At 45.8% G+C, this 11,277-nt stretch overlaps 1 protein-coding gene across 1 annotated transcript in view; it reads right to left on the reverse strand.

Annotated features, from left to right (window-relative positions):
• The window catches only part of PPP2R5A (protein phosphatase 2 regulatory subunit B'alpha), a 42,325-nt gene extending 38,556 nt beyond the window's left edge, over nucleotides 1-3,769 (reverse strand). Inside the window, exon 1 of the mRNA XM_014876898.2 lies at nucleotides 2,908-3,769. Coding sequence (XP_014732384.1) covers nucleotides 2,908-3,058 — 151 coding nt within the window. The 5' untranslated portion in view covers nucleotides 3,059-3,769. The remainder of the gene's footprint in view (nucleotides 1-2,907) is intronic.
• Between the last annotated feature and the right edge of the window lie 7,508 nt (nucleotides 3,770-11,277).

Here is an 11,277-nt window from a genome sequence, read left to right on the forward strand (position 1 = left end):
AGAGCTCCTGCTACTGGGGCACAGCTTGGGATTGTTACCCACTAGTAAGAGAAGTGATCTATCACTGCTAGGAGAAGAAATACACAGCCAGAGCATAGAATTTTGGTAGTTCATAGCAGCAGTACAGTTAACTACAGAAATATGTATTTTTAAGATTATCTGTCTAAAGGCTTTGAAATAATACAACTCAAATTGTGTCTCACCATCTGAGCTGGCCATTTCAGTGGCAAACAAAACAGCCCTTACAGGAAAGGAAAAATCCCACAACACTCTCTACCCAAGAAGGTAGTTCCTAAAGTGATAGGTAATTTCTATTTTTCTTCTGGAACATCTCTCCCTCCAGTAAAACAGATGCAAGTGTTTTAGGCCAGTCTGACAAACCTACTGGGAAGTTTTAAAATACTGTTTATACTTATTTCAGAATATTTTCTCTTAAAAGCAATGAAACAAGACAATACCCACAAAATGAGATGACATACTTTACAGCAGCATAATACCAAACTGCTTTTTCATCTAAAAATAATCAATTTTCCCCCAGTACAGGTCTGAAACATCTCAGGTTTAACATTTATTTGAAGAGGTCTGTAAAAGTAAAATTTTATTCTAATTACATAAGTGTATGCTAAGCACCCATAGGCATCATTATAATGACTGTACTTTCCTTTTTCAGCCCATCCCTGGGAATTCTGGCTCATGAGTCAGTAGATGATACTACACTGCCAGCATCAAAACTATTGCTGAATTCCATAACAACTTTAAAGAATAAAGCAAAGCTTTTTTCCTCCCAAGACATATGTGATTAGAACAAATAGTTTTATAAAACAATCCATTTGCAGAGAGAGCAAACTCTTTATAAACCTTTTTTGGTTTCAGGGGCAAGGAATGTTTAAGAGGAAAGGGAGAGAGGGAGCCTTAACAGATGAAAAAGAACCATCCCACCTCCACAGCTATGTTCAGGACAAACCTAACATCACAAACCTAAGGGAGAAAAACAAGCAAAAAGAGTGCTGCTTGACTTTCTGCAAACTGGCTACTTGGGACACTACAGCTCATAAAAGTATATTTTGCCCACAGTGTCTGTTCTGAAGCAGGTCTCAAAGGCAAGACTTCACATCTGAATCATAAGCATAAAGACTGAAGGGATTTTCCGTTAAGAACTTAAGGCAATAAGGCAATTCAAACTACTATAAAACCCTGCATAACTGAAGAAATTCCTCTAGTGGTTTATGGCTTCAAATTTCCAAACATCTGAGCTGCTGATGCCATGCAAAATTTCTCTGTGTTACAAGTAAAAAGCTGTAAAACCACACTGACAAAACTACAAGACTTAATAATGCAGAGTTAAAAACTTATTATTAAAGTCCAAGCTCAGCAAAGAATGTAAACTTGGACATTTTGCTGATTTAAGCTGGAATTGCTCCCTGCATAACACACGTATGTTTAACTGTCTGCTGGACCAGGACTCAAACTTTCTGAAGTCTGCCACCTATGTGCAGCATTTACCAAGGGCCTTTACAAAGTCTCAAGTGTGGTTTCTAAAATTCAACTCTGAGGAAAATGTATTGTCTAAACAGCATGAGAACAGGAGAAAGTGAATCTTGATTTCAAACAAATTATTATATTGAGGTTATAAATCCCTCAAATCAAAGTAGTGGACCAAGACAGGACACAACTTCATAGAGAAAGGAAAGCCTAAAACAAGCAGCAAGAACACCCCTGCTGTTGTTAAAATTAACACTAAAAACCACTGCAACAAACAAGTTAAAACCAAACAAACAACCCTGCCCTTGTTACTCCCCTGCCTGAGTTTATTTCTAGTCAATAACATTTCTGCGAAGAGCCAGATTTATGATTCATGTACATCTGCCATTCGAAGAGCAAGAAAAAGCGACTTGAAATACTAAAGACACGACTGTAAATGCCAAAAACTCAAACTGAAAAAAAAAACCCCAAAACCTTAGTACCTAGGAATATTTTTAAGTTTGCTAGATCTTATTTGGATTTTGGATATTTGCTGCAAATCAGATTTTTTTTTCCACCATCATATGATACAGCTTCAAAAGCCTTAGGACTTTAAAGCCAGTGGAAGCAAAATTAACATGCTAGGTCACGTTAAGGTAATCGCTCTCCCTGATTTTTCAAGTCCCTGACAAATGCTCTAATAGTAAGTTTGTATTCTCTCCCCAACGTGCACTTTTCGTAATTTTAAAAATATACAGAAATGTATTGTGATGTTCAAAGACGTAGAAGGTTGCAATGAACTTCGCTTCGTGTTTGTGACATAATGAACTGAGCCTTCTCAGATTTTAGCTGCAGCACAGTGGATAAAACCTTCACTGTCTATCTCCCGTTTGAGCAGAGTTTTCATTCACTGGAGAGTGTTTCCACACAGCACAGTGCAGGGGGAGGTCTCCGAGGCAGCTCCTGGAGAGCAGCACAACGTGTTCCCACCGTGTCCGAGAGCGGAGCGAAAGCGGGGAGCAGCCGAGCGCCAACTCTCTCCGGTAACTCAGGATGTTGTGCCACGGGCAGAGTTCCTCTTCGCGAAACCCCCCGTGGGAGGAGCCACCGCTCGCTCCCAGGTTTTAGCGCCGAATTGCCTGCCCTCCTCAACTCAGCTTATCGCCTACATTTTCCTCAATAAGACCTTAAAAACCACGCGAAGCGGCCAGAAAAGGGGGGTGGCGAGTGAGCGGAGTCAGCTCCCGGGACAGCGAGCGAGAGCCGAGCCGTGCGGGTTTGTGCGAGCGGAGGAGGAATTCCTGCCGCGGGGTCCCTACCTGGCAAGCACCGGGGGCACGGGAGGACACGGCTAAAGGGCAGAGGGCGCGGGGCAGGGGCCGAGCCAGGGCAGGCGGTGCGGGCAGCGGCACCTGCAGCCGGAGGGGAGGGAGGGCAGGTACGAACCTTTGAGCTGGGGCAGCGGCGAGAGCTCCACCGGGCTGCCCTGGCTGCGGAACTGCGAGGAGCCCTGCGAGCGCTTCTGCCTCTGCGCCTTGCGCACCGATTTCCGTGTGAAGCCATCCACCTTCTCCGCGGCAGAGATGGCCGCCGACATGGCTGGGCGGCGGGGCGGCTCTCCACGAGCATATATTGTACCGGAGGGAGAAGCGGGCGGGCAAAAAACAAAGCGGCTTAAAAAAAAAAAATTAAAAAATAAAAAAAAAAAAAAACCACCAACGAAGAAACACCACCAAAAATGAAGTCCTGGCTGCCCTCACACACCACACGGGCGAGGAGAGGAGCGGAACGGGCTCTGCCGGGCGCTGGGGAGGCTCCCGGGTCGCTCCTCAGTTCCTGCTTCCCTCGCCGTTTCCTCCCCGCGCGGAGCCGGCGGGGGAGCGGAAGGGGGGAGGAGGAGGAGGAGGAAAGGGAAAACAAACAAACAAACCCAAAGACAACTTTGCCCGGCGGGGCGGGGGCGGGAGAGCGCCAAACTTTCCCTCCCGGGGTCCCGCTGCCCTCAGGGCAGGAGCGGCGCGACCCGCCGCGGGACGGGCTGGCAGGCGCCGCTGCCGCGCTCCCGCCTCGTTAACTCCGCGTCCCCTTCAGTCGAGCCCGCTGTCATCGGCCAGACTCGCCCCCGGGCTTCAGCCGCTGGCTTCCACACGCCCCTTGCCCGCCTTTAGCCGCCGCCGGGCGCTCCCCGCGCCTCCGCCGTCATCCCGCCTCGTCGTGCTCCGCCGGGGGCCGCCGCGCGTGGCGCCGCCACAACCCCGGAGCCGCCGGGCAGCGGCCGCGCAACTTGGCGGAGCGAGCGGAGTTGAGCGGAGGGAGGGGGAAGGGGCGGGGCCTGGGCGGTAGCAGCGGCCGCGGTTGGCGGCGCCAGATGATTGACGGCTCAAGGCAGCCAATGAGAGAAGAGGAGCGCGGAACGCCCCCCGCTCCGCCCGCGGAGGCCCGGGGAGGACGCGGGAGTTGGGCCGCGCGCCGGGGAGCGGATGATTGACGGGCGGCTCCTCCAACCGGGAGCGGGAGAGGCGGGGCGGGCGGGGTTTCCCGGCGGGGGGAAGGGGAAGGGAAAAGGGAAGGGAAGGGGCGGGATGGCGGGCGGGGCGCGCGCAGGCCAATCCCGCGGCGGGGAGGGAAGCGGCGCAGCGGGCACCGAGGGTCCCGCGCCCGCGGATGCTGCTCACGGGGACACGGCCAAAGGGTGTTTGGCCGGGAGCGCCGGGAGTCGCGGCAGCGCCCGGGTGCGCTCCCAAGCGCATCTCCGTGCCATGCGCCCCGGTGCTCCCGACTTTTTTTTTTTTTTCTGCCCACCCTCCCGACGCCTCAGCGCTTTGTGTCTCCCTTCCGTGTCCGCGCGGACTCGGTTGTTTGGCGATCGGTGTTTTCTTTCCCGGATTTTTCCTTCTCGCAGCCAGTGTCGCGGGCTGGAGGCGCAGCCCTGCCTGAGCCCAGCACGTGCGGGCCTTCCAGGGATGGATACGCGCGGAGAAACTGATCCTGCTGCTCCGCGCGGCTTTAGTAGTGCGGGCTGAAGTGAGGAGGGAGAATCGCGACTGCTGCAAAAGCCGTGACTGTGTGTTCGCTACGCGGCTGCACTGAAGTCTACAAGAATTCTGTGCAGTGAAGTCCGATTTGCGCTGTCCCATTTCCATATACAATTCCCCCCTCCCCCGTTCGGAACTGCTAACACGTGGGATGCCTTACCTCGTAGCCATTCACGTAGAGCTAAGTTTTATGCGCATCAGCACATTGCTTTTTACTGTACAGTTTTGGATACCAATTCAGCTAAGAAGTATTTGTAGTATTTTAAGCACACACTCAAGTTTCAGTAGCTGTGGTAGAGCATAAATACAGTAAGATCGCCATAAATGTTTGTAAAATGCCTCCTATGAGTTGGACTTTAACCTTTGCATGTATAAAACATAAATCAAAAGCCAAATGATTATAGCTTTATGTGAATGTAAAAGACAAAGACTGTGGAAGCCTGTTCGGTGGAAACTGCTCTCTGTTTCCTTCTGTCTCTTTTCCTTTCCTCGGTCAACACAGTCTAACTTGTGCGCTTCTCATCTTTTTTGCTTTTGGTGAAATAATCTTTAGTAGAGAGAGGGAGTATGGACCATTCACTATTAAGAGTTGGACTCGATGATCCCTGTGGGTCATTTTCCGGCTCAGAATACTCAATAACCCCTACCTGCTGAGCTGAGCTCAGAGTATCCTTTTCTGTACACTTTAGATTCAATTCTGGATACAACATATCTAGAAATTATAGAGTACCAGTGTAATATACTTTCATCTTTCTTGTAGGTGTTTTCATTTCTTTATATTACAAAGTCAATTTTACAGACAGCATAGCAGTTCTTTAGGCACTTGTCCTTTAAATTGCCATTTCCTGTATTGATTGCAGTAAAGGAAATCCTCGCATTTATTACCTGGTTAATCCTCACTTCAAGGCCCACAGCTCCTACTGAGAGATCACTGGTGCCAAGCCCGTGTATCGGTGTGTTCCTCTGTTCCTGCCTGCCCTCCAACAGCTGTCATTTTCTTCTGCACCCATTTTTAGAAACTGACACTGCCCAGCATGTCCTGTGTAGTGTTTATTGGCAACTCAAGCCTTGCTGCCAGTTCTCAGGGTAAAAGAGTCTACCTTAGAGTTTCATCAATATTTCAGCGTTTGTTAAGGAAGCTTTATACAAGTTCTAGTTTATGTAAAAATGTTTTTTCTGAGTTTTAAAATGTTTTCCACAAGGCTGATTAGGCTTAGAAATGCTGCTTGAAAATGTGCTGTAAAAAATCTGTTGGCAATTGAAATTCATTACACCAAGACCTCCATAAATAATAGGTGTAGTCTTGCAATGATGGGATTTTCATATTGACTGCACTGAAAGATATTTTCAGACTGCATCTTCATGTATCATTTGTGAAAGAAACATTGGTGAAATGTTTCTGAGTCAGCTACACAGAACGAAACTTTTATTCTCTCAAACAAATGAGAAGTACTTTTAGCCGTTGAGTTTTCTTTTGCCTTTTTAATCCAAGTCCTCTGTTTCAGAAAATAATGAGCAGCATCTCTGGTGACCAGCTATGGTTTCCCAGACTGAAATGGTAAGGTTTGCTTTAAGTTACACTTGAAATCAGTGGAAGCACATCAATGTATAAAATCACTGGAACATACAGGCCTGTGGGACTGGGGTATTTGGAGATAAAAAATGTAAGTGAGAGCTGTGAGTGGCAGTCTGAAATAACTGTGTTTGAGAGGGCTGGAGATCGCCCTTCCCTGCTTTCTGCACATACTGCTTCCTACACAGCTGTCGGAGCTGCTCTGAGTCAGCTGCTGAAGCCCCTGGTTTGCAGAGCGTGTTTAAAGGCACACAGGGACGATGCCAGGTTACAAGCTGCTGGCTCCAGATTCAATTCATCGAAGTCCATGGTGTCTACAGAGAATGTTGTGAATAGTAATTTTATGCCAAGTTATTCCCACTCCTAAAGCAGGGCCCTCAATATGCACTGAAACCTCGATTCTGCAAAACCTCACTAGCATATCTCTAGTTTGGAAGAAGGCTCATTATCATTCATGATCATTATTCAGGATGGAGAAGCAACATTCTGGAGCAGATTTTACTGAAAGTCACATTTATAGTTCTTTTCATTTAGTCCTAGAAGATTATTTCTTGCACCTTCTTATAATCTTTTTACCCAGAGGAGAAGTCTTTGGAAAGGTGAATAAGAACATGACACATCATTAACTTGCAGAATCCTGGCCAAGTTGGCTTGCAAACCTGGTGCTTCAAGTACCAGGTTGCTACCAGATTTTTGCTGCAGGGAGATGCCTGGCTGCCAGCAAATGAGGAGTTAACTACAGCTCTGATTTCCCATTCTTCTATACAGATGCTTGGAGGCCAGGCTGCCAGAAATCTAGCTCTTCTCAGAGACAGTGGGAGGAATGTTTTAGTAAAGAGCATGCCCTAACTGGGTGAACTCTCAACCAAGAAGGCTTGTGGAGAAAATTTTATTTCCCTCTCAAAATGAAAATGAAAATGAAAAGCCCTGCTGACTGCAGCTGTGCTTATGTTTACTACTGCACAACCCCAGCAGTTTTTCAGGGTTTTTCATAGAATTGTAGAATGTCCTGGCTTGGAAGGGACCTTAAAGATCATCTTGTTCCAAACCCCTTGCCATGGGCAGGGACACCTTCCACTAGACCAGGATGCCCAAAGCCCCATCCGGCCTGGCCTTGAATTCTTCCAGGGATGAAGCATCCATAACTTCTCTGGGCAACCTGTGCCAGTGCCTCACCACCCTCATAGTGATGAACTTCCTCCTAATATGTGATCTAAATCTATTCTTTTTCAGTTTAAAACCATTGTCCCTTGTCTTGTCACTGTGTGCCCTTCTAGTAAGTCCCTCTCCAGCTGTCTTGTAGACCCCTTTAGATACAGGAGGTGCTCTCATGTCTCCCTGGAATCTTCTCTTTTCCTAGCTGAACAACTCCAACTCACTCAGCCTGTCTGCAAATGAGAGGGGCTTAGTCCTAGCTTAAAGTACTTCCTGGACTAATGCCCCAGTAAAACCAAGTGAGATATTCACCTAGTTCAGGATGAATTGTATGTTTACATGTTCTGTAGTCTGTGTTGGGTAGTAGATGTCTAGCATAAGTGTTCCCAAGTCTTCTGCTTGATAAATTCTTGAATAATACAGCTTTAGTTATCTCAGAGCTATCTGACACCTTCCTCCCAGAGTAGAATCTGAAATTCAGGGACTGGAATTCAGTTGGCAACATCTTCTTTGTAAGGGTCCTGAGTGTGACTTCCTTCAGCATACCTATGTTGACATCATTACAGTCTTTCCAGGCAAAACTATGTATATGAGTATATGCAGGCAATGGATTGTTAAAACTAGCTCTGATTCGAGTTGTGATTTTAAAAACCTTTGAATTGAGTCTTCTGTCAGACAATCCAGTGTGATTGTGATGCAAATAAAAGAAGTATTTTAGGAATGTTGTACACACAGGGAAAAAAAACCCTGATTATTGTAACTCATAGTCCAATGTAAATGTATCCCAATTTAATTCCTTAATTATGCCTGTGTCTTGAACTGTCATTTTGGGTGTAAACAGTGCTGTCTGAGAATTCAACAGCAATCTTTCTGGCTCAGTAAGATGCAAAGCATCCCTTAGGGACATAGGTTTACAACTAAGCTTTCAAAGTCAGTTAGCATCTTTGCCATAATGTTATTTCCTTAGCAAAAATCTACAGAACAAGAGCATATGTGTATTAATTAATCTGTTCTCTGTGCTGAAGATTTGTTTACATTTTATATATATAAAATGGGTAAAGATCTTCAGCAAGAGGAGTGGATTCATACATATTTTTAATGTAACAAATGGTACCTGTGTTCACTGAAATGCAAAAATGACACCAAGCCCCACCAATCAGTTCCCACTGCCAACAACAAAAAACACTGTAGCCTTTCCACTACCACTTCCTACATGCTTTTGTCTGTGGCAAGTCAGACCCTTATAAATGCCCATGAGCACTATCTTCAGCTTTAAAGATTGTTCAACACAGCATTTGGGAAATAAGAGGGAGCTACTTCTGGTCTGAAATACTTGCATGCTAAAAAGAACACCTGGAACCCCGAGTTCTTTTAGGAGTAATTCCTAATGCTCAGTGAAGGGAATTAAACAAACAGCAAGGTTTATTCTGTCAGCTTCTTAGCAGGCTAACAAGAATTACTGCACGCTAAGAATCAGCTGCTTGGAAACCTAATGAATGTGGCAGCCAGAAAAGTACAAAACATGGCCAAGAGTTGCAAACCAGATATATATAGTATGTAATGAAGAATAACGAAAGGATAGGGAAGATCTCTCCCTAAATCCAAGGTGAAAAGGTTTTGCTGTACCAGGATTTCCAAGCAAGGTGTAATTTGTAATTCTGTAAAGAATTGGGTCTGCATCTAGAACTGTAGTTCTATTCCCTTGTTGTTCTATTCTTCTCGGAGAATAATAGCAGAAAAGTGTTTTTATATTTTCATGTGTCTCTGCCGTGATTTAGCAACTGGAAACAAAGCCAAGTCTGCTGAGCAGCCTGCTCTCCACTGGTGACTGGGCTGGCACCCCTCGAACCAGGCTCAGATCCCAAAAATACCTTTTCAGCAGCATTGTTTAACCTCATTTTGCAAAACCAGAATGAGCAATACTAGTACGGAAGAGTCCCAAATATTGATTTAATTAAAATCAATCCTTCCACTCCCTGGTTAATGAATGAAATGAAGTCACATGCCCTTGTGGATACTACTGTTTTGTTGTATGGGTTACAAAGTTCTGTGTGCAGTTGTTCCACGTTTTCAAGTGTTTTCAGGCCTACAAGAGACTTAAAGGAGACAGCTGTGGCTTTTATGTAGTAACATGGAGATGTTACATGGAGATGGATCTTTGGGAAAAAAAATTTAAAAGCGCGACTCAAAATGAAGTCATAAGTGTGTTCTTGTAGTAATATGGAGATGTCACACATGGAGATGGATCTTTGGGGAAAAAATTTTAAAAGTTCGACTTGAAATAGAGTCATAAGTGTGTGCTCGCAGTAACATGGAGATGTTACATGATGGATCTTTGGGAAAACAATTTAAAAGTACCACTTGAAATGGAGTCATAAGTGTGGCTAAGCACATAAGAGAGATTGACGTGGACTTTAGAGAAATACAATGTTTATAGTAATTTACTAATTTGTAACATCCAAAAAATAGCAATTTTAGCAAGCAGATGCTCTATATGGTCTTACGGGTATTTCAGAAGCCTGTGCCTCCATTTAGGGCTTGTCTACCTCGGGGAAAAGCTCTGCCCTTCCTACAACTACATGGTGGCTGTATTTAAGCAGCTCAGCAGTGCCTTGGTTTTCCCTTGTGTAGATGTGCTGTGAGTCACGGGGGGAAAGGCAGCGGGGCTCGTCCCTGTCCCGGTGAAATGTCACTTTAGAGCAGAAGCGCTGCCTGGCAAGGCACGATGTGGAGCAGGATCCCGGCAATTCCTGGCCCTTGCGGACGGATGGAGGGAGCAGATTTGGTGACCCAGCTCGCTGTCCTTGGAGCAGAGCTGGCACTGCAATCACCGAGCACACACCGGGATCACACCGAGATCACACCGAGCTCACACCGAGATCACACCGGGATCACACCGAGATCACACCGGGATCACACCGAGATCACACCGAGATCCCACCGAGATCACACCGAGCTCACACCGGGCACACACCGAGCTCACACCGAGCTCACACCGAGATCACACCGAGCTCACACCGAGCTCACACCGGGCACACACCGAGATCACACCGAGCTCACACCGAGCTCACACCGGGATCACACCGAGATCACACCGAGCACACACCGAGATCACACCGAGATCACACCGAGCTCACACCGAGCACACACCGAGCACACACCGAGCTCACACCGAGCACACACCGGGTACACACCGGGATCACACCGAGATCACACCGAGATCACACCGAGCTCACACCGAGCACACACCGAGCTCCCTTAATCCCAGCGCATGAGCCACGCTTCGCCTTTCAGCCTGTAAATTGTTCTTTTGTTTTGCAGGCTTTACTGAACACAGTTTTATTTCATGTGACTGTGCTATTTATGGAGGAGTAAATATTGCCTAGGGTCTATTTAAAAAGGCCAATGACCTGGATTTTTTTCCATTTGAATTATCTCCAAGAGTCAGGCATATCTAAGAGCTGATTCCCCCCCATCCCTTGTTTCTGTACACTGCAATCATTTCTAACATCTTAGATCAACACCAACTAAAAAGACAAAGATTTTGACTGAAATAAAACTGCATGTGGTATGAATGTGATCAGACAGTATGTGACCTTGCCATTTCTGGAAGAGCTGAATTCCATCCTGATTTACCATAGCATGTTTTTAACCTCTGAATATATTACTTTTTTTTACTGTTGTAGTAATTTGAGTTCATAACTCTGGTTTGTTTCTTTTATTGTTGATTTTTACAAGACCAATTATCAAGTGTGCTTTCACAAATTATAAGGGAACAAATAAACAAGCCATTTTTTCAGAAAGGGAAGATTTAAACAGGCAAATATTCTTCTTGCTGTTCCTGCAATCTAAATAGCAGTATCCCTTTGCTATTTAAGAATGAGAAAGTTGAACATTGCAGGGGAAATAGGGCTATGTTTTCACTTTTAAGAAAGAGCTTTGTGAATGCAAACAGGGAGCCAAATATCTGGAATATTAAATAGATTTGAGTATTCTTAGAAGTTGAGCCAACCATATCTTTTTTAATATATATATTTTCTTAGCAGTATACAA

This window comes from Sturnus vulgaris, chromosome 3 (genome assembly GCF_052056855.1).
Source record: "Sturnus vulgaris isolate bStuVul1 chromosome 3, bStuVul1.hap1, whole genome shotgun sequence".
NCBI classification, from domain to species: domain Eukaryota; kingdom Metazoa; phylum Chordata; class Aves; order Passeriformes; family Sturnidae; genus Sturnus; species Sturnus vulgaris.